Below are 27,652 nucleotides of genomic sequence, written 5' to 3'. Positions count from 1 at the left end.
TCTTATTGTCCCTAGGAATTGGCTAACTGTAGGAGGGGGAGTACCATCAGGGTCAGCTGGGCCCCAGATAGCCCAAGTATCAGCATGTATAAAGTAAAGAACACGCTTCATACACTAAGCTAAGTAACAATAATACTTTAATGGATATGTATTTATTCAACACTCATTCTACACTGGCACTGCACTGTTATGGATGTAAAAGTCACCATGTGATAGGATATGACAGCAAAATGCCAACTATACACACATTAATTTGGAATAGTAAGGGCAAACATAGTAATACTTTATATGTCTTTAGTACTGTGGCATTTTCACACCTAGGCAGCTGTAAACCTCATTTTATAGGTGTTTATGATGGAGACTCAAGAAATACAGCAGACATTCCAAATGACAGTTACTACAAAACAGGGCATTGGCCAAAGGTATTAGTTCTTTTCCACTGATACTTTTACTAGTACCAAAATATCTCTCAATTTAAGACTGTACATTATTATGCAGAAACAAGCTGTTAGGTATTCCCATCTACTAAAAATTGTTCAATCACCCGACTATAGTTGTGGCAAGTATGGGCTAACACCATGAAAAACACAAGAAATTCTTAATAACTAAGCACAAATTCTTTACTAGGAATAATTTTAAGTGGTATATTAAGGCAGAGGTTTTTTAAAATAATATTTTTTATAACAGTAGTGTGTTAAAACCTCACATAAATTTTATAAGACATTATTTCTAAAATAACTTTATAGCTCAGCAACAATAGGCAATTAAATATTTCAAAAGTGATTTCTACAATCTGTATTAATCTACAAAGTGAAATCCAAGCAAATTTAAGATTCAAAATTGCTTTTTCACACTGAGTGTAAGTATTCTTATCACAAAACAATTATGTGAGGTAATACATTTGTTAACAGGATTTAATCATACCATAATGTGCAAATACTTTAAAACATGTTATATATGATTGTCTGTTAGTTAAAATTATAACTAAAATGCTTTAAACAAGTTGCCTTTTAAATTTTTGTATTTTTAACACTTTAATTTTTAAATTTATTATTTTTTGAGTGAGAATGAGTGAAGGGGGGAAGGAGGGGGGAGAGAGGGGGGGAAGGGAGGGAGGGAGGGAGGGAGGGAGGGAGGATGATGGGCATGACAGGACTTCTAGCTACTGCAAATGAACTCCAGATGCATGAGCCACCATGTGTATCTGGCTAACATGGGTACTAGGGAATCAAACCTGGGTCCTCAGGCTTCACAGGCAAGTGCCTTAACCACTAAGCCATCTCCACAGCCCCCTTTTATTTTTTATTTTTATTTTTTTAATCTTTTTTTGTTCATTTTTTATTTATTTATTTGAGAGCGACAGACATAGAGAGAAAGATAGAGGGAGAGAGAGAGAATGGGCGCGCCAGGGCCTCCAGCCACTGCAAACGAACTCCAGACGTGTGCGCCCCCTTGTGCATCTGGCTAACGTGGGACCTGGGGAACCGAGCCTCGAACCAAGGTCCTTAGGCTTCAAAGGCAAGCGCTTAACCGCTAAGCCATCTCTCCAGACCCCCCTTTAATTTTTAAATAGTTTTCACAGAGGGCTATTCTTTAAATATATGCTTCGACCTTGGTGGAATCCAGAATTTAAAGGTGTACTTTCTTCCCAAGATAGTAGCTAAAATCCAGTGTTAAGCCCCATGTGTGTCAGCAGTAATAAGGCTACCATGGTACTCTCCCAAAGGTCTAGCAACTGAAAATACCACTACTCTTGTAAGAATCTTGAATGAGAACATCAGCTATGATATTTGTCACTTTCTAGAATTAAAAAAAAAAGTTTCTCCTTTTAAAAGTGAGGTACAAAGACCCACCTAACATTTCAAATTTACAACTACCGTCCACTTGGTGGGCTGCCTAGAAGTCTACATCATGAGGTGCTGAGGCAATAAAACAGGGAGAGTAAGACAGTTACTGAAAACAGAGAGCAAGAGGTCACAAAGACCACTGTGAAATTTTGGGTCTGAAGACCAGGGGCTGGCTTCTGGAAGAGTTACAAGGCATCACTGTACACACGAGTTCTCTGCAAAGTTACTGTCAGGGCTATGCTGCAACGTTAAATCATAGCCCATGGTTTGAATGCACACACTAGTGCCAAGTATGCTCAAATACACCTGTAATCCCTGCACTGGGGAGGCTGAGGGAGGAGGACTGCAAATTTGAGGCTGTTCTGGGCCATATATATATATGGTAAATTAAAAAAAATAGCCTGGGTTATGTGGTAAGACCTTATCCAAAATAAAGTAAATCAAAATAAAAGGGCAACTCGTCTTGGGACAGGCATTTCTGATGTCTATAATGCGGGAAGGGCATTTGGAATGAATCAGATGATATCTACATGGTAATTTACATGCTTCTCTGAAGGTTAGGGTCCTGGTTCCCCACCTTTACTGTTCCTCAAGGCTGAGCATGAAAATGTGGGTACGTGAGTAGTTGTAAGGATACTAGCAAATGAATAGTCTTCTAAAACATTCTGTGAGTACTTAATAATGATTCAAACATAAACACTGACCACTAAAGGACAGCATAGATTCATTATTAGATGTGGCTTCAAGGATTTACCAAAACCAAAATCTTGTATTTTTAAAGAATGGCATACTTCATTCACAGTTTAAGTCCAGAAAGTAATAAATTTTAAAACTAGCAATATTAGTCATATTTTTGTTAAATTTTCCTCTTGGCTTGCTCAAATAAAGCTAAGCTCAACAAATAAATAAATGAATGAATAAATAAGCTAAATTTGATTGCTATGTATTTGTACTTAAAAGTATAGTATTTTAATACTAAATAAATGTACCTTCCACTATTTAATTTTGCAATACACATGTGTAGTATTTTGTTGTGTGAAAGATAAAAAGGCCAGGAGTACTGGCACACACAGAACTGTAATTTCAGCACTTGGAAAGTGGAGACAGAAGCATCAGGAATTCAAGGCCAGCCTGGGCTGTGAGACCCTGTCTCAAAAATAAAAATTTAAAAACAGGGAAAAACAAATCAAAACAAAAAACCAAGACCAAAGGTACATAATTGTTTAATGGCAGAGACAAGCTAATACTCAGCAGGCAGCTCTCTTCTTACAAACAACATAGGTATTTCTGCTTATCACAAGCTACTTACGGCATAAACACGTTTATCTTTCAGTTTGAAAATGGTTGTCACTGTACAGCAGCTTCCAAACCACCCTATAAAAAGCACAATCAGAAAGCTATCTGAAGGCTGGGAGTTGGGGCACATGCCTTTTATACCAGCATTGAGGAGCCTGAGGTAGAAGGATCACCAACATTGGAGTTCAAGGCCAATCTGGAGTTAGTTCTAGGTCAGCCTGGGCTAAAGTGAGACCCTGCCCCCTCCAAAAAAAGAATGAGGGAGGGAAGCAGTCAAGCTATATGCTATCTGCAAGACATGGGTTTCAACAAATCAAATTTTCTTTGTGACTTAGGGTGAAGGTGGGAATGTGAAGAGGTATACCTATTTTAATAAATACCCCAAATTATAAAACTAAGGCTGGGAGAAGGAAGAGGGTATGATCAATCATATAAGTTCCTTAAGTCTCTCCTCAATGTTTTAATGAGCCAATGTACATGCATAAATGTGTACATATTTCCATACATATACACACATTAACACAAAACCTCATTCACATTAAACTAAATTTATTCTTTTTATATTATAAATGTACTCTAATATATCAGTTTCTATAAAATATAAATTAGTTTTCAATTATCACTGGTAGTTTATTACAAAGGGAATGAGAAAATTATTTTGGAACCTTTCATGGAAACTATGATTCTGCTATCTCAAGGATTTAGGAATAAGCAGCAAGAAAAGTTTAAAGCCAGACCGGACTTATGTTCTTTTCCCATTCCCCATTAATTCTGTAATACTGGGCAAATTATTTGTATTTCTTAGCCCTAATTTTCTCATCTATCAGAAACCGTGGGGGTGAGGCTAGGTATTATTAGCTTAATGATAGAGCACATGCCAGGCAAGACCCTAAGTTTGATTCCCATCACTGCACGTGTGCAAGTGTATAAAATAGCTAACAACCAGACTGGGGATATAACTCTGTGGTAGATTGCTTGCCTACGTGCATGAGGCCTTGGGTTTGATTCCCAACACTGCAAACAAAACAAAACAAACATCATACCAATAGGCTAAACTTACATAGAAACAAGTATAATCCCGTGTGTACAGAGCAGGCACATTTTATTTCTCGAACATCAAAAATATTGTCTAATATACTGTGCCAATACTAAATATATTTTGTTTTTTAAAATATATCAGGTGTTATGATGAAGTCCCAGTACCATCCATTTTGAGATGACATATTAAAAAAAAATGACACACAAGCTAGGCATGGTGGCGCACGCCTTTAATCCCAGCACTAGTGAGTCAGAGGTAGGATCACTATGAGTTTGAGGCCACCCTGAGACTACACAGTGAATTCCAGGTCAGTGTGGGGTATAGTAAAACTCTACCTAAAAACGAAAAAATTACATATAAGACAACCTGAAAAAGAGTCAGGCGTGGTGGTGCACGCCTTTAATCCCAGCACTCGGGAGGCAGAGGTAGGAAGATCACTGTGAGTTCGAGGTGACCTTGAAACTACAATTCTGGAGCCACTGAATTTCCTTAAGTTGCTTTTTCTTTCTTCATGATTTAGCATGTAATAATTATACATACTGGGCTTAATTATATTTGTATCTTTTAATAAATACAATTATATTTACAATGTCATTAAATCATATGCACACCCCCATTACTCTCTCCTGTTCTACTTCTTTTGATCCCCTTCCTCTTCCCATTTAGCTTTCTTTTACTTTTATGTATTTTTTTGATGACCATTCATAGGAGCAAAATCTTAATGTTATTTCCTTCAAAAAATGAACATAAATTCCTGTCTTTAAAAAAAATTGAATGTCATTTAACAAGAAGTGAGTCATGAAATATAAAAGTCATAAAACATAATATAAACAAAATATGGGCTGGAGAGATGGCTTAGTGGCTAAGGCATTTGCCTATGAAGCCAAAGAACCCAAGTTCCATTCCCTAGGACCCATACAAGCCAAGTGGACAAAGTGGTGCATGTGTCTGGAATTTGTTTGCAGTGGCTGAAGGCCCTGGCGTGCCCATTTCGCAGCCCCTTCTATCTGCCTCTTTCTCTCTCCCTCTCTTTCAAATAAAAATAAAATAAATTTTTTAAAAATGAAATATAAAACTTCTACTTTTAGTCTTTGTCTTTAAAAATCCACTCAAAGGGCCTGCAAAGCCTAACCACCTGAGTTTGATTCCCCAGTACCCATGTAAAGCGAGATGCACAAAGTGGGGCATGCATCTGGAGTTTGTTTGTAGCAGCTAGAGGCCCTGATACACCCAATTCTTTCTCTCCCTCCCTCCCTTTCTGTATGCAAATAAGTAAATCTAAAATATATTGAAAGGGGCTGAGGGGATGGCTTGGTGGTTAAGGCACTTGCCTACAAAGCCAAAGAACCTAGGTTTGATTCCCCAGGACCCACGTAAGTGAGATGCACAAGGTGGAGCAAGCTTCTGGAGTTTGTTTACAGTGCCTAAAGGCCCTGGTGTACCCATTCTCTCTATCTCCATCTCTCTCTGTCAAATAAAGAAAATAAATAAATAGAAAAAATATATTAAAAATTCCACTCAAAATATACGCACACACCAGGCATGGTGGCGCACACCTTTAATCCCAGGCAGAGGTAGGAGGATCACTGTGAGTTCGAGGCCACCCTGAGACTACATATGAACTTCAAGTCAGCCTGGGATAGAGTGAGACCCTACTTCAAAAAACAAAACCAAACAAATAAAAAATATACCTACATAAATAAAATCATGGAAATATTCTTACTAGTTTTAAACTCCCACTCAAAACAGGATGCAAAAATGATGCCAACTGTTGTGTATTCAATTTCCTCTGTGGCATATGCACTCCATATCCTCAAAGGGCATCAAAGAATAGAGCCTTCAGGTAAAGACAGAAATCCATGCCTTACTGAATGTATGGAAGGACTGTAATTACAATAATGCATTTAAAATAATGCTGCTTAGTTGTTACAAGGCAGACAATAGGCCTGTTCACTAGACCAGACTTACAAGGAACATTACTTCCTTTAGCTACTTAACTTACTGGCCAAGTAAATTATCCTCTGATAGCTTTGGTTTCTCTTCTATAAATTAAAGCCACCACCACCACATTCTTTAAGGAAACTGTGAAAATAAGTTCACATATGTGCAGTTAAACAAAGTGTCTGACACATGAAGAGACAAACATGAATTAATTCCATAAATGATCACAGGAAACAGGCACTGTAGCACCTAGAAGTACACAGTAAAAGACAGTAGGTTGTAACGGTGGAAAGGTTTAGATTCTGGCTCTATCATTTACTGTGTAGCTTTGAGGAAGTCATTTATCTCTTTTGCACTTTTAGCAAACATGTTTACCTTACACTGTGTAATAACGATCAAATATACTATATGAAGTGCTGCATACATTCATTATCTGCCTCGCTATAAGCACGGAATAAATGTCAGCCAAAATATTAAACTTAAGGGTTAAAGAAGTATCTTGTTACTACTTGCTTTATCATGAAAGAAAACTGAATGCTTTCTTTCTGCAGTGGGACATAGCTCAGTTCCAGGATATCCCACTCAATAAGGAACATAACAAGCTGGACAATATAGATGCTGCATATCTGCTGATGGAATTCAGGGATGTAGCCCATGAATGGGAAGTGCACCAAATGGTTTATAAAAACCTCTCAAGGGTTACTACTTACCTCCCTATCATTAAAGTCAAGATAGGTAACAACATTCTAACAGTGAGGACAGAGGAGGAAAATTCTGGAAATAAAAACATAGAATGCTTTAACTTCATTAAACCAAACTCACAAATAATTAAATTTAGCTTCCATAAACATAAATTGGCTCAAATGTAGATTTAAAACTCTTAGAAACCAGGGTTGGAAAGATGGCTCAGCAGTTAAGGTACTTGCTTGCAAAGTCTACCAACCCAGGTGTGATTACCCAGTACCCACATAAAGCCAGATGGACATAGTGGCACATGCATCTGGAGTTTCTCTGTACTAGCTACAGGCTCTGGTGCACCCATTCATATACTTTCTCTCCTCTCTCTCTCTCTTGCAAAAAAAGGAAAGAAAAAAAAAATCCTGGAAACCCTAAAAAATTTAAAGGCCACTTTTAAGTATTCTCCTAAATAAATCCAGTTACTACATGGCATTCTACTCATCTACACTTTTCTTCTTCCCTCTGCTTCGATTCCTTGGTGTAGAACAAAGGTTCCCCACCCTTCCCCAGCCCCACACCAGGCACAGGTAAGCCACTTACCACAGCACAGATCATTATCTGGCTCCTATACTCCTGTGCAAAATCAGCTCCGCTTCTGTGAACAAAAAGCTGTGGTGACTGGACTCATTAGTACAGATCTGTACTAAACCTCTTTAGGCACATTATGAGGCACCTATATAACTTCAGAGGGGCAAAATCAATACTTGTCATTTCTCCTAAAACTCCCTCACTTTTCTCACCTCCAATCATCTATCAAAATACATGAAAATTGTGTTATATATTTCTTTTACTATGTGTAAGAAAGAGCACCAACCGGGCTGGAGAGATGGATTAGCAGTTAAGTGCTTGCCTGTGAAGCACAAGGACCCCAGTTCGAGGCCTGATTTGCCAGAACCTATGCAACCTAGATGCACAAGGTGGCACATGCATCTGGAGTTCATGTGCAGTGGCTGGAGGCCCTGGAATGCCCATGCTCTATCTGCCTCTTTCTCTCTGTGTCTGTCTATCACTCTCAAATAGATAAATAAAAATAAAATAAAAAAGAAACAGTACCAACCTACATGAGGTTTACAATTCCACTCTAAATATATTATTACTCCTTGATCCAAGTCCAAACTTTATAATGCTTAAAGATCTACTAATTGAATTACCAAAGTACATGCATAGTCCAACACAACTTGAAATGATATTCTTCCTCCTTCTGACCTGGCAAACTTTTAGTCATCCTATAAGTTCCAGCTCAGTAGTTATGACGACTCCCTCCATGAAAACATACCTGTAATCGTACAAGCAGGATGAGTTCCTCTTTCTACAGGTTCTATAACCCTCACTTATGGCTTTCATAAGCCAAATACTGGTATTCTCATTAACTATATCATATTCCATTCAGTTTAAGATGAAGTGCTCCTAAGAAAAAAATCTGCTAACTAAACTATGCAATGCCTTGGACTATTAAGGTATTTCAATTTCCAAGATGCTAAGATGTAAAAACATGCCTTATAAGGCAGGAAACAGTGTCTCCTGCAACAGATCATATACTCTGTGAGCATCAAAAATACATCTCACTCATCTTTAGTTTCTCGGAGCCTATCACCATGCTAGACACATGGTGGTGGAAAAGAACAGCGGCTGTTTTACATACTTCCTTGCCACTTCTTTCACGTCACAGCTTCACAGCTAGTGACCTCTGCTACTTCACTGCTGCAGCCACTGTAACTTCATGACTAGGCTACTCCCAACAGTAGCTTTTCAACTGAACTCCTGATTGCTCTTCCACATTTTCTTTTTGATTTGAGATACAGTCCAGGCTGGACTAACTGCAATCCTACCCCAGGAGTGCACTACCATGTCAGCTCCACATTTTTTCTGGAGAAAAACTGATAAATAACATTTAAATCACAAATTTCCATACAACTCCTTGTGAAGCACGGTATGGGAGAGAGAGAGGCTGATCACTGAGAATCCCCTAAGCTACTCTGCCATAACCAGGCCTCTATGGAGCACACACAAGAGACCGTTTCTCTTATGCTAGCTACAAACTTCCCATGTGGCTTCACAGATCTTTGGTCCCCATAAGCTCATTCCAAGTTCAGTAGCTTGACTTATGACATCATCTCTCTTCACTTCCACACTCAAAGGCACAAATACCCACTTTGCCAATCTTTGAGACCTGTTTCAAATCCCATCTCTACCACAGAATGCCTTACCTGTATATGACAATACATCATCTCACTGCTTCCATTGCTTTTTATGCCTTAAAACCGAGTACTTAAATAGAAACTCCTAAGTAACTGCAGATGCCATCTAAATCTTTCATGTACTAAGCCTCACTGCCCTAACATAAGCATTCTTCGGTAAGGATCTTCAGAACCTAACCAAGGCTGAGCACAGACATTTGTTCTTACTACAGGAAAATACACTGCTTCTATTCCTCTTATAGATTGGCTCCCGAATCTTAGCAGCTCTTCCCTGAAGCGTTCAGATATTTCTCTTTTACACATTATTTCTGATATATAATTCTTGATAATATTCACACCTAAAATAACACTCTCCCACTTAACTCTTCCACATCCTACTAGCCAGTTGTTATATAGAAATTTTACCAAGTGACCACTTTCCATATATAGTTTTCCTAAATATTCAAAGCCTCTCTATACATATTATCTGATTTAATAACCCCATGAGGTAAAGAGGAATGATGTCACTATGTGACAAGTTCCATTATAAAGCTGCCCATTAACAGCTAATGGAAGAGTTAATGAAGGTTAGTGTCCAAGTAAAATACAAGTTTTAATTCTCAGTCCTGTGCTCTATGAAGTTTCCCAGTACCTGTGTCTTCAGTAATAAACCTACTACTTGAACTACATCTCTGCCCATCAATCACAGGTATTTCTGACTTCACTAAGTTTACTACCATGGGGGGGGGGGAGGGAGTAACCTTCATATATTTGCATTTTGGGATAAGCACTCAATAGTCACTGATTCTCAGCATTTGATCAGGTATGAGTCTCTATTAACTGCCACCAGCTGCAAGAAAGAAGCTTTCTCTGACCCATCCCAACCCTTATTTAAAAGGTTCTCTTAGGTTCCAGACATTCTTTTGTCAGTGTGTTTATGTAGTACATAGTATGTATAGTCTATGCATGTACGTGTATAGATGTGTGTGTTCCCATGCACAACTCAGAGGAAGACATAAAGTGTCCACCTTATTTCCCTGAAACAAAGTCTCTTGCGGAACTTTGAATTCTGTTTTGAAGTTGGACTGGCTGACCATGGAGCCCAGTGACCCTCCCGTATGTGATGTTTCCCTCATGGCCTGGGTTACAGGCCATGCCCAGCTTCTTAGATGGGAGCTGGGGATCAAACGCAGGTCCTCATGCTCGCCCACCAAGCACTCTCCAAGTGCTCACTTTTTTTGTTTGTTTTGTTTTCATTGCTCTGTTCTAGGTACTTTGAGCTCCAAACAATAAAAAAAAATGAAAATCAGGCTGGAGAGATGGCCTAGCGGTTAAGGCAGTTGTCTGCAAAGTCAAAGGATCCTGGTTCAGTTCTCCGGGACCCACATAAGGCAGATGCACAAGGGATCTTATGCTCTGGAGTTCAGTTGCAGTGGCTGGAGGCCCTGGCATGCTCATTCATATTCTCTCTCTCTCTCTCTCAAATAAATAAATTTAAAAAGAAAAATGAAAATCCCCACACATTGTCCCACACAGGGCAAATGAACAAATTTAAAGCTGTGAGTGCTTTACAGACTTATTTTAGTATCCTAAATCTTCCAACCATTCTCTAATTCACTCAAGGAAACATAATCACATTATTCATACGAAAGTGATAGTATCAGAAACATAACTGTAATTAAGGAGCTATGACATGAAGTACCTTAACAACAATAGTGTTATTATTCATCAAAATAAGGAATAATAGAAAAATAAAACCAAAATCTAAAAATAATGGAAACCAGAAATATATTACCTTATGAATTAAAGTATTCATTGCATCATAAAATTTACCTTAGTTATATTGCCTCTATCATAAAATGTTTAATTAAGATTTATATAGCACTCTGACTTGCTAAACCAAAGTGTATATTACCAGATTTTCAAATATTTATTCCCTATGCCTTAAAATTAATGACCGTCTAATCAAACTTTCTATAAAAAGTATAAAGCAATTCTTCCACAATTTTTAGTATCTCTCACAGATGGACCTCCAGCCTTAACTGATAGGGGATCACTTCTAAATCATTCTGTTACTCTACAGTTCTTATCTCCCTCCCTCCCACCACATCTGTAAAAATGTATGTGGCTTCCTGGGGTCAGACATAATAGAATTATTTCCATTTTTAAAACACTGAACACAGCAATCATCACACTTTTTCATGTGTTCACTTGACAAGAAAAAATCTTCACTGATTACGGCTAGTATAAAATATTTTCCAGTCTTCATCACAGGACTCCTTACTATATTTCCCAGTTTGCAACACTATTAAAGTGTGCCACCCAGAACTAAGCACAGGACTGAAGAAGCAGCCTGACAGAGCAGAGTGAGCTTTTTATTTATTTATTTATTTATTTATTGAGAGCGACAGACACAGAGAGAAGGACAGATAGAGGGAGAGAGAGAGAATGGGCGCGCCAGGGCTTCCAGCCACTGCAAACAAACTCCAGACGTGTGTGCCCCCTTGTGCATCTGGCTAATGTGGGACCTGGGGAACCGAGCCTCGAACAGGGGTCCTTAAGCTTCACAGGCAAGCGCTTAACCGCTAAGCCATCTCTCCAGCCCCAGAGTGAGCTTTTATTTCACAAGTCCTGCTACCAAGTCAGTAGGTACATCACTTCTCCTACTTTAAGTTATATATTATATTTATCCTCCTAGCATTCTAGCCTATTAAGAGCATTCTGAATTACAATTCCATTTCCTATTTGGTACCATCTCTCAGCCTTTACTCATTTACTCATTTGTAAATTTAGTAAATAAAGCCATCACTTCAACCTGGTGTTTCTATGTTAAAAATAAAGGTGGGGGCTGGAGAGATGGCTTAGGGGTTAAGTGCTTGCCTGTGAAGCCTAAGGACCCCGGTTCAAGGCTCGATTCCCCAGGACCCACGTTAGCCAGATGCACAAGGAGGTGCATGCATCTGGAGTTCGTTTGCAGTGGCTGGAAGCCCTGGCGTACCCATTCTCTCTCTCTCTCCTCCTCTTCCTCCTCCTCTGTCAGTCAAAAATAAACAAAAAATTAAAAAAAATAAACGTGGACTGGAGGGATGGCTTAGCAGAAAGCACTTGCCTGAGAAACCTAAGGACCCAGGTTCGATTCCCTATTACCCACATAAGCCAGATGCACATGCAACTGGAGTTCGTTTGCAGGCTAGAGACCCTGGCACGTCCATTTTACTGCCTGCCACTCCCTCAAATAAACAAATAGATAAAATACTTTTAAAAAAGTAAAGGTTATACCCAGGGCATGGGATAGAATCCCATGCAAAAACACCGAGACTGCTACTGAGGTAGACAAATCAATTCATTCAATTCTGGGCCCAGCTATGAGCCTTTCAGAAGTTATGACTAGAAATATGGAACATGTCTGGATGTAGTGGTAGACACCTACAATGCCAGCACTTACAAGATGTGAACAGGAGGATCAGAAAGTTCCAAGCCAGCCTCTACTACATAACAAGTTCCAAGCCTGTGCTACAGGAGACCCAGTCTCAAAACAAGCATGCAAATAAATAAAGCAAAAAGATACACTGTAGTGACATAATGTCTTTGGTATACTCATCAGGGAACCTTAAAGAAGGAAGACATGAGCCTAGTTTCCCAGTAAGCCCAGAGTGGCTCTCAAAGATCACAGAACATATTTAGTCTTTCTTGTTATTGATTTTTTTTTTTTTTAGGTAGGAGCTCTCTCTCTCCCTCTCTGGCCCAGGCTCACCTGGAATGCACTATGTAGTCTCAGGCTGGTCTTGAACTCACAATGCTCCCCCTACCTCTGCCTCCTGATTACTGAGATTTTTAACTAGTTTCCTGTGGTGCTTGGGTCAAACTTAAGTCCTTGTACATAAGCAAGCACTTAGTGTTTAGCTATATCCCTGAATTCTTCTTTAAAAGCCCAGGGACCAACCACTTGATAATTTATTCAAGGACTTTGTTAAAGGTAGTTATCAAGCTCATTTCACTTAAGTTTAGAATGTTTCGAAAACTTACAGTATTACCCTAAATTTTTGTGGACTCCATTTGCTATACAACTAGCTTGCCAAGAAAGCTGTATTCACTGCGGCAATAGTGGTATGGTTGTTAGGAAGGAATTCTGTATACTTGGTCAAAAGCCCATAGAGGTGGTAGTCATGGATCCTACTAGATTGTTTTACTAAATGAACTCATCAAATTGCTTTGTAAATATTTGCTTGTGCCCAACAAATTAGTCTGTATCCAATGTTCGTCAGAGAAAGTTTTTTTTTTTTTTCCTGTAGCTGGTGGCAATTAACAGAGAACTATACCTGATCAAAATGCTGAGACTAAGTAACTATTGAGTGCTCATCCCTAAATGTAACATCTATGTCAGTCCCCCCACCCTCCAAGGCTCAGGGAACACTGTGGGGGGAAAAGACAGAAAGAATGTAACAGCCAGAAAATGAAGAAGAGTGCTACAGGATGCTGTTTTGAACATGACTTCACCATTGTACTCACTGAAACTGCAGTTACCTAAGATCTACACAAGATTGGTCTAGTCAACATACCATCATGGGTGGAGGTGGGACCCATGAGCCCCATCCCTCCCTGACAAGCTTAGCATTGGCAGTTACAGGTTGCCTTGGGAGAGAGATTCACTTTCTGATTTTTTTTTTTGGTGAGATTCATTTTCTCCAGGGGTGTATCCACTGATAAGATGCCCACACTCCAGCAGGTAACACCCCACTCATGCACATAACCAATGTTCTCTAGTTTCCCATACTGCATATTGTTTTGTGTATCTGTGTATATGCATGCTCTTATGTGTGTGGAGACATATGTGTTTAACTGTAGGCATTTGTGTGTGTCACACGTGTCAGAGGGCAACGTCCAGTATCTTCCTCTATTGCTCTCTACCTTATTTTTTGAGGTAGGGTCTCTCATTGGATCTTCAGTTCAAGACTTAACTTTGCCAGCGAGTCAGAAAACCCCACGGGCCCTACTATCCCATATGTACCTGGATTACAGGTATGTGATGTCATATCTGGTTTTTAAATGAGTGCTGGGGACCCAAACTAAGGTCTTCATGTTTGCATGGCAAGCACTTTACCACCAAGCTATCTCAGTCTGCATACTACATAACAAAAGTTACTGATACTGGCCTGAAACAAAGTATGACCTTAGGATTTCAATTATCTATTATCCTGATTTCCAAACACATGCCTGAATGTGCTTTACCTTCCTATTTACTTGGAGCCAGTATCTCAGAGTGAGTTACAGCATAGTGCTTTCAACTAGAATCATACTTGATCTGTTGGTTAACAGAAGCAGAATAGAGAAGTTCTCCTTTTCTCTGTCCCTTCTTCATATTCCATGATTTTGGTCAATGAATGTCTCCCTTGCTTTGATTTAAAGCCCTACAAGTTGTTTAAAGTATTTTTAAAAATCCAACTCAGGGCTGGAGAAATGGTTTAGTGGTTAAGGCACTTGCCAGCAAAGCCAAAGGATCTAGGTTTGATTCCCCAGTACCTATAAGCCAGATGTATGTGTTAGCACATGCATCTGGAGTTTATTTGCAATGGCTAGAGTCCCTGGCACAGCCATTCTCTCTCTGCCTTGCTCTCAAATAAATAAATATTCAACTTAATTATGAGTTACTACTTTCCAGACATATTCTTTTTTTTAATATTTTATTTTTATTTATTTGAGAGAGAGAGAGAGATACAGAAACAGGCAGGTAGACAGAGAGAATGGGTGCGCCAGGGCTTCCAGCCACTGCAAACAAACTCCAGATGCTTGCACCCCCTTGTGCATCTGGCTAATGTGGGTCCTGGGGAGTTGAGCCTCGAACTGGGGTCCTTAGGCTTCACAGGCAAGTGCTTAACCACTAAGCCATCTCTCCAGACATATTCTTAAGGTGTCAAGTGGCATTTTGTTTTCATTGTTACTTTTTTCCAAAAATATTTTTATTTGTTTACAAGAGACAGAATTATGGGTTTGCCAAGGTCTCATGCTGCTGCAAGCTAACTCCAGACACATGTGCCCCTTTGGGCATCTGGTTTTACCTGGGTACTCAAACCTGGGCTGGAAGGCTTTATAAGCAAGCACCTTTAACCCTTATAATCCATTTCCCCAGCCCTTGTTTTCATTTTAACTCTATCACCCTCTTATCTTCCACACATAGTATTTTAAAATCTGAATTTAACATGGAGGTGTTAATGCACCATTTTTTCCTTTCTTTAATTTTTTTTTTTAAAACTTTGTTGTCTGAGGGCCACAACTTACTAGAGATAGAAGAGACCTTAACAGAACAGTTAATATTTTAATTTTCAAAACTCACCTATTCTTGGGCTGGAAAGATGGCTTAGCAGTTAAGGACTTGCCTGTGAAGCCTAAGAACCCTGATTCGAGGCTCGATTCCCCAGGACCCGTTAGCCAGATGCACAAGGGGCACACAAACCTGGAGTTCGTCTGCAGTGGCTGGAAGGCCTTGTGCGCCCATTCTCTCTCTCTCTCTGCCACTTTCTCCCTCTCTCTCTCAAATAAATAAATAAAGTACCTATTCGTATAAGGATTTAAGAATGTATATTAGACAAAAAGTTAACTGTAATCCTAACACTTGGGAGGTGGAGTGAAGTTTGATGATTGAGTCTGAGGCCAGCCTCAGCTATACAGAACGTTCTAGGACAGCCAGAGCTTCACAGTGAGACCTTGTCTACAAAAATAAGAAAGCAGGAGAAAGGAAGATAGGGATAAAAATAGTGTGCCTGTGGCCTTGCAGTATCTTACATAGCATGAATGATAGTACAGAATCAGAGATGACATTAAATCATGGCTCTCCCACTTACTAGCAGGCAAATATTCCTACAGAAATTCAAGTTCAATAAGGCTATCACTAAAATAGATACACTACAGCCTCATAATGATACTATGTAGTTTAATGGGATATTGTGAGCACATGCCTAGCATCTCACACACATTAGGTAAACAGTAAGTGCTTATTTGCTTTCTCCACAAGCTTCACTTAAATTGGCTGGAGATGGCTTAGCCACTAAAGGTGCCTGCTCAGAAAGCTTAGAGGAACTGGGTTCTATTCCCCAGTACCCACCAAAGCCAGATACACAAAGTGGCACTGTGTCTGGAGTTCTTTGCAATGGTATGAGACCCTGGCATACCTATTCTCAGTCTCATAGTCTCCTCCCCCCACCCAGTCTCCTTGCAAATAAATAAAAAATTAGAAAAAAAAAAAATCTTGGTGTGATTTACATACCTGTCTCCCAGCCCTCAGGAGGCAGTGGCAGGGAAAGGTCATCAGTCAGGCTACCTGGTGAGTTACAGGCCAGACAGGGCTACACAGCCCTATTTCAAAACAGAAGAAAACAAAACAAAACATTTCTAGCTATCTTGCTACTGTTTCAGAAAGTATACGCCACTAGGGCCTAAGGATTTATCTATATACAGTACTTGCTAATATTATTAGTAATTTCTAGTAATTTTATCTTATTTGAGATACAGCCTCTCTCGAGCTCATCAGGCTGGTCTGGAACTCATGTCACTCCTGCCTCAGAGCACAGTACCAGGATTACAGGCATGAGCTGCCACACCCAGCTGCACTTGGGTCTTTCAAGCAGAGAAAAATACTAATTAGGTTCTACCATTGGCAACAGACCTAGGATTTGTGTTTTCCATCAGTACTGTATTTAATATTCCAGGACTAACGACCCAGTGAGATAGGAGACAAATGAGGTACTCTCTGTGAGGTCTCTGTGAGGAGACAAGTGAGGTACTCTCCTACTTTGATTCTCACTTGCTAGGCAAAAATATAATGGAATGGAAGTCAAAACTCTGCCACAAAAATACAGGTTATTCAACCTTTCTTGCTTCTGCTTCTTTTTTTCTAGAAAGGGCTAAGAAACGAAGTGAGTTACTTTAGTAACTCCAGTTATTATCTGAAAATAACCAAACATGAATATAAGAGAGAGTGTGCGTATAGACAGACAGACAGATGTTTGGTGGTTTCAATCAGATGTCTCCCACAGACTTACATGTTTTGAATGCCTGCTCCCCAGCTAGTGGCAGTTTGAGAGGAGGAGCCTTCTATGTGGCTGGGAATGGGCTTTTGGGTGTTGTCTCCCTGACTCTCTCATGCCAGAGCTCAAGTCAGTCTTGCTATTTTCTGTCAGCTGCTATGGCAAGAAGTGACGTCCAGCCTCTGCTTTACCATAATTTTCTTGCCACTATGAGGCTTCCCATGGAGACTTAAGCAAAAAATAAACCCTTTCCTCCCATTAGCAGCTTTTGGTCAGGTGTTTTGTCCCAGCAACACAAAGGTAACTACAACATGTGAATTTAAGATATATACTAGGGAAATCCAAATCAACACAATACATATTGCAAATAAAAATCATACTTGTATTAAACCTCAAACCAATTTTCATTCTTAGTAACTTAAACAACTAGATGTTAAGAGGTTGATTCTACTAGATTAAATTAGGATTTTAAATTAAGTACAAACTTCAATTATGTTCTCTGGCCCCCATTTTTACCAGTAATTAAGAACTGGCCTTTCATTCCTGTATCACCAAGTTTCACACTTCAATTTCCTACAAAAATTAAGAAATTGGGTAAGAGACTCAAGTTCATCAAGGGTCAGTAGTACCTTATATTAAATCTGAATTTCCTTTGTAGGAAGACCAGCATAATTTCTAATGGAACTGACAGAAATTTCCACTAATCAAGCAAAAGGACTATAGCATGATAAGCCAAAGTGCTGTTCACTCCAAGATAATTACAAATTTGGATACTATTGGGGACTACAAGCTCAACATTTTTAAGAGATGTAATTCATGAAATTCACTTCAGGATCTCTGGAGACTAGAGGACACTAGAAAAACAAGACTCTTTTCACTTAGTTAAAATAAAGGAGGATCTTTAAATGGTCATTTTTTACTCAAGTTCCTTCTCTCTCAGCTGAAGTAGAACTCTTCTCAACAAGAAAACAAATAAAAAGCATGCAGCGGGCATATACATTCATCGCCAGTTAATTACATGCTGAGCCTGGAGACCAGAATTGTGGATGAAGCCAGAGCAAAGAATCACATGTTGTTGAAGACATTACCAAGGACACAGGATATCAATCCATAATTAAGTGAGAAGCTACCCAGCTCCAAGAAATGGTTTCACTCTATTGGCCTTGCATAAACGTTGGTTTGATTTTTTTGTGAATTTTTCTGTCCATATCATTCAGACTTCCCTTACCTCCTAAAAAGGTAAAAGCAAGGTAGATGGTGGAGACTTCTAAGGCTTGTCCTTGAGCTAACCAAGATTCTGTCAGAAGTATTTGAGAGTTTTTTCCCAAACTTTTGAGAATGTTTGCCATGAACTTCTCATTTATATATATATATGTACACTAAAAAGTTATCTCACAAAAGTAGAGAACTAAGGTTACAAGAATCAGAGAAGAATGGGGGAAAGGAGGAATAGAGAAAAATGGTTGGTTCATCGGTACATTTACTGCATAGGAGGAACATCTAACGTTCTATAGCAAAGCAGGGTAACTATGGTGAACAATAATGAACTATTTCAATAGCTAGTAGAATCTTTTTTTCAGGTAGGATCTCATTCTATTTATCTACCTCAGGCTACCCTCAAACTCACAGCAATATTCCTATCTCAGCCCCCCAAGTGCTGAAATTGAAGGTATAGGCCACCACGCCTGGCCTACTAGTAGAAATTTTCAATGTTCCCAACACCCAAGAAATAATAAGAGCCTGAGGTGATAGACCACCCTACTACCCTGATATGATCATTAAATGTTGTAAGCATGTACTGAAATGTTACACTGTAGCCCGTAAAATATGGACAATAACTATGCATCAGTCAAAAAAAAGTATTTTAACAACTTGTGAATATTAACAGTAAATATTTTTCCATACGTTAAACAACACTATTGTCCTGGAAGAAAGACACGTGGAGTACTTAAAAATGAATGGAGATACAAAATAATGAATCTAAACTTTTAGGGCTTATTTATAAAAGGGATATGTTAGGGACTGGGGAAATGGCTCAGCAGTTAGTAGTGCCTGCTTACAACTTTAAACCAAATTTAATTCCCCTGCCACCCATGTAAAGCTAGATGAGAATTGATTTGTAGTAATAAGAGACCTTGACAGGTCCATATATACACACACAATTAAGTAAAAATTAAAACAAAAATGTAAGTATTATGTAAACAAACTATTTAGTATCTACTCTTACTGTCTTTACAATAGAAAACCAAGAGAAATTAATGGTAGCAGCACAATTTCATTAGTTTTGTTGTAACCATTCTGGGGCACTAATCACAATTACAAACTGCTCTTTTCTCCACCATGTTTTGTGGCTTCACAAAGCACTAGCATCTGAAACATTAAGGCAGTAGGATAAAATCTGCAAACAGCTGGTCCTAAATTAATGGCACTTAATTTGTAGAAATCAGGGAACATTTTTAGTCCCTATAACATGGTTATCTTTTTTAAAATGGTTGAGTTGGTTTATTAAAACATTAGCTCTACATCAATGACATTTAAAATCTGAGTATATAAGAAAAAAAACCCTAAGTGTATAAAGTTGAACTTTCCTTACACAACTTTCCTTGCGCAGCTCCTAAACCACTTAAAATATAAGTAAAAAATGTACCTATGAAGAGCGGATCCTGGTGGTTCACACTTTTAATACCAGTACTCAGTAAGAGAGGTAGGAGGATCACTGTGAGTTCATGGCCAGCCTGGGCTACAGAGTGAGTTCTAGGGCACCCTGGACTGGAGTGAGGCCCTGCCTCAAAAACCAACAACAAAAAACGTCACCCATGAGGGCTATAGAGATGGCTCAGCAATTCAAGGCATTTGCTGCAAAGCCTGATGGCCTGGGTTCAATTTCCCAGTACCCATGTAAAGCCAGATACACAAAGTATGAATTTTGAGTTTATCTTCAGTAGCAGGAGGCCCTGATGTGTCAATATTTTATCTCTCAATCTCTCTAGTAAATAAAAATATTTTTAATTCACCCATGAAAATAAAGGAATAACTACATCTACTATGAGTGCTGATCACACAGTAGCCATCTCAATATATGTTCATGAAATAAAAACTAAAAAGGTGTATTTTTTCAGCAAAGTAGTCTATGGGGCATATTTATCAACTGGCTCAGCATACACCTTCCACATTCCTGTCCACTGCTCACTAGTCCCTTGATTCCCAAACTTTATACTGTCTTAGAGTCACCTAGAAAATTTGAAAGGCAAATTCCTTGACCATTAATTTTCACCCTCAATGTATACCCTAAAAACTGGGTCACGTGTATGTATAAAACACCATTCAAGTGAATCTGAATCAAGTGCTCAGCACATAGGTCTACCCAAACAATCGCTAAAGGGAAACCTCAGGACTCTAAGATATTAAAGAGAATAATTTCTAACTTAAATTATGAGTTACTCAATGTTCTTAATTAACCACAATTCACTAATACTTAACAGGCAAGATGAAATGTAAGTTGACAATGCAACAACTATGACTCAAACTACCAAAAACATTTTCCTGAAATACTCAAATTGACATTAATGCTCAGAAAGAGAGTGGGAGCAAAGCAAGATGGGGACTGTAAGCCAGAGATTCACTTACGTAAGTGTCCTGTAATAGTTTTAGGTGAAAAGAATCCCACTCTAAACATGACTAGATTACTGTGCTGCTGAGATGGGAGCCACTAACCACATGTGGCTACTTAAAATTTATAATTCAGTTTTGACAGCCTTTTTTTTTTTTTTTTTGGTTTTCCGAGGTAGAGTCTTACTCTAGCTCAGGCTGACCTGGACTTCACTATGCAGTCTCAGGGTGTCCTTGAACTCACAGCAATCCTCCTACCTCTGCCTCCCAAGTGCTGGGATTAAAGGAGTATGCCACCATGCCTGGCATGCCAGCCATATTTTAACTACTGCTAGCCATATGTAACTGGTACCTAGCTAAGTAGATAAACCAGAAGTCAGCATTTCAAACATCACACAAAATTCTATTGAACAGTTCTGATCTAGAGGTGATAGGTATCTAGATAAATGTAATCTAGGTTCTTCCTATTAGTAAGCTTTATCTGGTGAATTCCAGTTTTACATGCATACATTTACTTTAGGTAGTAACTGTAAAAGAACCCTAGCATCATTTTTCTGGACTTTGTTTAAAAGAAGTCATTCAAAAGTAGACTATCAAACTCGAAACTTTTATTTAAAAAGGTTTGAAAATATCAAAGGCACAAAAATCACAACTAGGTTTTCAATAAATCAGGATCAATGACAAGTATTAATTACTCAAAAACAAAAGGTATTGGTACAATAAGACTAGTCCCCCCCCCAAAAGTAAACTACTTAATAGGACTAGATTTTCAAGTATTTTAGATGTCCTAATTATATACCTAAGAAATAACGACTGCTGTTATAATTGGTTTAAAAATAACCTGAGCACAATTAGTTCAAATTAGTGACATTTAACTGTCTACATTTTTAATTGCTTTCCACCAACCTCACACTAACCATGTATAAATAACAAGATTTACTTAAAATTCTGCAAGTAAAGGATCCTGAATATAGCAAAAAGTAGACATAATAGGTAATGAAACAATTTGCATATTAAATTTCTATTATGCGGTAGCTAGTTTGAAATAAACGTGATAGCAAAAAAAAAAAAGGGGGGGGAGGGAGACAAGATGATAAAGCATAAGAAATAACTTCTGCTGGGCATGGTGGCACATGACTTTAATCCCAGCACTCGGGAGGCAGAGGAAGGATCCCTGTGAGTTTGAGGCCACCCTGAGACTACATAGTGAGTTCCAGGTCAGCCTGGGCTACAGTGAGACCCCACCAAGAGAATCAAAAAATAAATAAAATGAATAAAAATAAAAGGCCAGGCATGGTGGCACATACCTTTAATCCCAGCCCTGAGGAGGCAGAGGTAGGAGAATTACAGTGAGTTCGAGGCCACCCTGAGACAACATAGTGAATTCCAGGTCAGCCTGAGCTAGAGACCCTACCTCAGAAAACCAAAAAAAAAAAAAAAAAAGAAAGAAAGAAGTAACTTCCAACCTAATAGAAGCCTTATTACACAGAATTAAAAGACTCACAACTATAAACTAAGTCAATTTAAACCTACTTTCCCTCAAGAAGAAACACCATCACTGTGATTAGTGTTCTTTCATAAGAGTTCTACTGTACTCACATATGATCTCTAAATGACACAGAATTATGGCTCTAATTGGAAAATTTGAGTCTAAGAAAGAATTTTTTGTGTTATTTAAAAATTTACCACATCGGACAATAAAAACAACAGCTGTGATCTGGTCACACTGATTACTACAGTTATGGTTGTTGGTATAATATTCCAGTTCAGTCTTGACACCTTGTGATTACTTATCTATTTCAGAGACGCACATGAAATGTGTAAGAACCAGTCAACGTCAGCAGCTGTTTTAAGAGAGAATGAATGTCGTGACTTACCTGCAACACTAGTGATTGTTACTGGAACTCCCTGCACTTGAACTCCTGCAGCACCCAGGTTGGCAACACTCACTGTCTGAAGGTTAGGCACTGAAGCAAGCTGGGCAGTATTCAGAGTTATCGGGGCACCAGCAACAGCCACAGGAGCAATCTGAGCAAGGGTTGTGCCACCACTTGAAGACACTGGGGTGATGGTTAATTGTTGGGATAACCCAGCATTCTGAACTTGCAAATTTGAAAGACTCTGAATATTCTGAACCTGGACAGTTTGCCAACTGATTTGCCCTGAAGGTGTTAAAGTTGGAGCCCTGATAAGCACCTGAGTCGGATTGACGGCTTGAAGCTGAACATTCTGCAGAGGCTGCTGCTGGATAGTCTGAATCGTCTGCCCTGACTGCAGCTGGAACGACTGGGGTGGGATAGCCTGAATAATCTGCTGCTGAGGCTGTTGGATCTGGATCTGCTGTAAAATGGGCTGGCCTACAATTTGCACTTGCTGAAGAGAATTGGATTGATCCTGTGCGTTCTGTATCCCATTAGGCTGAAGCTGACTGGAGCTCTGGGCTTCAGACTCAGTAGCAGCAGGTGTTTGTGACTCTTCAACGGTGCGCTCGGAACTACTGGCTGATGTGCTTGCATACTGGCCCGTGTCTGCTGAGCTCACTAAGGTGTCACTGCTTGTCAGAGACGTTGAAGCCGTGGTTGTGCAGGTAGTGGAGGAGGAGGGAGATTCCGGCATAGTACTGGCAGAAGCAGTGGTGGTGGTGGGTGTGGAAACCAACTGATTCCCATTGGAAGTCCCACTATCGGTAGTAGTGGTAGGCTGGGCAACTTGTCCAGTCCCTCCTCCAGCAGTCACATTGTTTATCACTGGCAAAGCTAAAGTTACTCCTCCAATGTTAATTGGTAGAGTTGTTACAACTTGAGCCTGAGTACCAGGGAGGGTCTGTAATTGCAGTGGTATGGAAACACCGGGTCTAATTTGGACTGGAACTGTCTGATTTGCCAGGTTTTGAGCAAGAATGTTCCCAGAAGCTGTCCTATTAGCAGCTGTGAGTATAGCTTGATTATTACCTGCAGAAATGAGCTGAATTTGACCCTGCAAATCCTGGAGAGATGAGCTACTCGGGTTGATTTGAATTTGCTGACCTTCCACTGTCTGGAGCTGTGGAATCACTTGGTACTGTACACTACCACCAGGATTCTGGACTTGGATGACTTGAAATTGACCAGGGGTGGCAGAATTACCTGATTTCGTTTTTGTAGGAGATGAACTCCCGTTATTACTGCTGGAAGAACTGGATGAACTAGAAGCTGGTTGAGAAACGTTATTTTCCTTCGAAGCAGGAGGAGTGGAGGCAACAAGCTGCCAAGCATTTCCAGCAAGCTGCGTCGTTACCAGTTCTAGCTGCTGTGGTTGATTCTGAAGCTGCACCAGTCCTTGGCTTGGATCTATGATAATCTGCTGCTGTCCAGTTGCTTGATTTTCACCAGGAGTCCCTATCTTGCTGCAAGTAGCTGCCAGTAAAGCCAGAGGAGAGGGCTGAGAGTCCTACCCAAAATGGGAGGGTAAAGGAGAGGGGGGGAAAAAAGTGGGTGGATTTAGTGGAAGATAGTAGCTGGGAGGGGGTTATTTATTTTGACAGCTTTACGTATCAGAACTTAATAAGCAGCAGAAATAAAAATTGAACAAAAGCAGGTAGAAGCTATATGAGTAAGGAAGCAGGCAGGTCCTGTAATACAAAGTTTTTAAAAAGGAGAATTTCTAACAAAACTTGCTTAAAGTGTTATTCTCCTAAACTCAACACACCCTTGGGAAACTATACACCATTTTCTTGCACTTTGAGTTCCTGATGTAATTTTAAAAAACGTTACACCCTTAAATATGTGAAATTTTCAGGAATTTACAATTTAAGTTCCTCACTCTTAGATGCTTTGAGTGGATAAATATTTTGATTCTGTTCTTTACTTGTGGGCATTTAAAGGGCATAAGTCTCTCTCCCCTAAGGTTTCGTGTTGAATTTTTTTTTTTTTTAATATTTGCTTTTACCTGGGAGCCTGAGGTTTTGGTTTTTTTATTGTTATTCTCTGGCTCAGAGGTTTTCCCTCCTTCTGTAGCCATCGCCGCCGCCGCCGCCACCGCCGCCGCCTCCTCCTCCTCCTCCTTCTTCTGGTCTGCAACAACCCCCCCAACACACACGACAACAGGTTATTAGGATTATTATTATTCGTTTCTGCCTTCTTGTCCCCCACCCTCACCCCCTGAACATTAATCTCCATAAACCCGGGATCCATGCACACCGGCAGGGGGGTGGGGGAGGAGGAGGGAAGGGAGGAGGGCGAAATCTCACAAAACGTGGTTTGAAACCCGACCCATCGGCTCCAAGAGCAACACCCAGAAGGAGGCTGTTCTCGCTCAGACATTAAGACAAAACACAAGCCTCCTTTCCCTCCCCCTGATTCCCTCCCTCCCTCTCCTCCTCCCCTTAAAGCATCTCGGCGGCCCCGGGGGAGGGGGAACCGAGCAGGGTCTGGGGAAGGAGGGAGGGAGGGAAGGAGGGAGGGAGGGAGGCGGCGAAGGAGACCGAGGGGGGTGGAGAATACGTACCGCTCATCCCGCATTAACAGGACAAACCCTCAGACACAGACACAGGGATAGAGGTGGGTGGGGGTGGGGGTGGGGGCGAGGCGGGAGGAGAGGCCGGTCCCGCCCGCCCGCCAGCCCGCCCGCCGCCCGCCCGCGGTGGCTCGGAGGAGGCTGTAGCTGGCACAGGCTCTGCCTCTTTTTCCGCGAATGGCCGCCGCTGGGCTGTGGCGTAGCAGCTCCTCTCTCCGCCCGAGCCCGGCTGACTCGCCCTTGATTGACAGCGGCGGCGCGCGGCGCGGGGCGCGGGGCCCGGGGGAGGGGCGGGGCCAGGGCGGCGCGAGCCCGGCCGACTCCCCACCCCCCTCGGCCTGTCTCCGCCGGAGCCGCCGACTCTCCACCCCTTCCCCCAGCGGATTGGCCGCCGACCTGCCGGGGGGCCGGGGCGCTGGGGCCGCCCCCTCTCCACCCCCTTTTCCCGGGGTGATCCTCGGCGCCGCTTAGCTTCTCGTCCCCGGGCTCCCGCGGCGCTCTTCGTCGCCGCGCTCTAGCTCCGGCGCGCTGCCGCCGCTAGGCCTTCCATACAGCCAAACTTGTTGTCTCAGGATATCCCGCCCCCTACTCATCGCCCAGCGCCCTCCACCCAAAACCACGCTCCAGCGTGCCTCCCTCCCAGTGGCCACGCACGGAAAAAATAAAAATAAAAACTGGGGCTACTCTTTAAAGCAAGCCGGGCGGAGAGGGTGTGGGGACAAGCCCGCACTGCTCGCCGGCCGGACGGCCCCGCTGCCCCGCCGGCGCCACGAGCATGGCTTTTCCTGAGGCGCATCCGGACCCGGGCGCCCTTTTTCCTTGGCTCGGCTCCTATTGGCTATGCCCTCGCCGACGCGCGCGCTGAGTGGTGGGAGAAAGAGGGCGGGTGCGCGCCGCAGAGGCTGTCGGGTGTTGTAGTTTCCGGCGACCTCGTAGGGCCCAGCTAGGCACCGCCTTCCTCCAGCCCTCCTCCTTCCCCCTCCCTCCCTCCCCCCACCCTTTCCCCCGCCCCCAGCCCGGCCAGGCCCGAGCTGCGGAGCAGAAAGCTAGCTGCCCGAGGGGGCGGTGGCAGGGCGTGGCCGCGGCCGAGTGGGAGTTGAACTGAGTTAGGAGGAGGGGGAATGGGTGTTGTTTGCTCGGGCCTATCGGCCGCGCGGGGCTGCCCAAACCACCTCTGCGGCCGCCTCCTCGCCTTGCAAGCCGCTCCCCGCGGGCCGAGCTCACACCCGGAGCGCTCGGCGATTGAGCGGGCGGCGGCGTGGGGAGGCGGGGTTTGCTTGTCCTCGGGGTTTGAATGAGCTTGGCTTCTGGAAGCAGCCCCTTGGCCTGTCCTTATTTCTTTCTTTTTTTTTTTCTTTCTTTCTTTCTTTCTTTTTTTTTTTGCTCACCTTCTTTGCTCAGGCCCCGGCTTGCAGGGTGAGGCCTGTGTTGCCACCGAGCTGGATCTTCCATTTTTCACGGGTCGTCCTTGCTCGGTTGCTGATGCCCAGCAATGACCCCGCTGTCTGGGGCCCCGCAGTGTGCCTACGGGAGCCCGCGCAGTTGGCGGACTTTGGTTCCCGTAAGGTCTCTCCAGATGATCCGGGAGAAGGAAAGGCCGGCTTCACGTGGATCAGCCCTAAATGCACAAAGCATGTTATCTAATGCACTTGAACAGTCTGCCCCCAGCTTCTGTCCAAAGACACATGATGCTACGTACTCTACCAGCGCCTGCTTAAGTGTACCCAAGGTGGAAGTGAACCCCTAATGCAAAGACTGGCCGGGGATGGGGAGGGGAGGTGACCTTGCACACTCGGGATTAAAGCTGTTCACTTTCTTTGACCTGAGCTCCACAGCTTTGAGTATTTTTGTCTCCGGCCTGGGGTCAAACATGTTGCAAGGGGAGGAGGTTCCAGATGCTGCACTTGCTTGTTGAGTGATGATAGCATGGGCGAGTGACAAGGCCTTGTGGCAAGGCAAGGCAAATCAAGAATTACAGTATTGTCTATTTTATAAAATGAGCTTAAGATCTTTAAATAACCTGCTTCTCTCACCAGACCTGTGCACAGTTCAGAAAGCTCAGACGTCCTTGTATTTGCAGGTACACTGTCCTAGCCTCGAGACCCCCCCCCCACTTTACCATAATGAAGACGCTTTCAGCCATGAGTTGTGATTTTTAAGGAACCTGCTTCAGAGAAGAGATATCACTGAGTGAACTGAAGATCATTCAGAATGGATTTACAAGATGTCCTCAACATTCTGTACAGGATAGATAAGCGGAATGCTAACATCCACGAAATGTAGTTGCAAGCCTTGTTTTGTGGTGGGCCAAAAGCTAGTTTTCAGCGGCTGTTCTGGGAATCTCTCCTCCCTTCTCCCACCTCAGTTCAAATATTATAGCTGTATCTCCCAGAGTAATGACACCAGGAGGCAAGGTCTTTGGGAGATCACCCAGGATCAGATAAGGTCATGAGTGTGATGCTCGTATGCATAAGGTGAGTGGTCTGACAA

At 41.6% G+C, this 27,652-nt stretch overlaps 1 protein-coding gene across 1 annotated transcript in view; it reads right to left on the bottom strand.

Annotated features, from left to right (window-relative positions):
* Positions 1-24,712, bottom strand: part of Sp4 (Sp4 transcription factor) — a 70,511-nt gene extending 45,799 nt beyond the window's left edge. Inside the window, exons 1-2 of the mRNA XM_004652823.3 lie at positions 24,596-24,712; positions 22,546-24,097 (exon numbers count right to left, since the gene is read on the bottom strand). Of these exons, the coding sequence (XP_004652880.2) occupies positions 22,546-24,097; positions 24,596-24,667 (1,624 nt within the window). The 5' untranslated portion in view covers positions 24,668-24,712. The remainder of the gene's footprint in view (positions 1-22,545; positions 24,098-24,595) is intronic.
* Between the last annotated feature and the right edge of the window lie 2,940 nt (positions 24,713-27,652).

The sequence above is a fragment of the Jaculus jaculus genome, chromosome 16, assembly GCF_020740685.1.
Source record: "Jaculus jaculus isolate mJacJac1 chromosome 16, mJacJac1.mat.Y.cur, whole genome shotgun sequence".
Taxonomy (NCBI): domain Eukaryota; kingdom Metazoa; phylum Chordata; class Mammalia; order Rodentia; family Dipodidae; genus Jaculus; species Jaculus jaculus.
The sequence above is the reverse complement of the archived record's forward strand: the minus strand, read 5'-3'. Positions and strand labels throughout refer to the sequence as shown.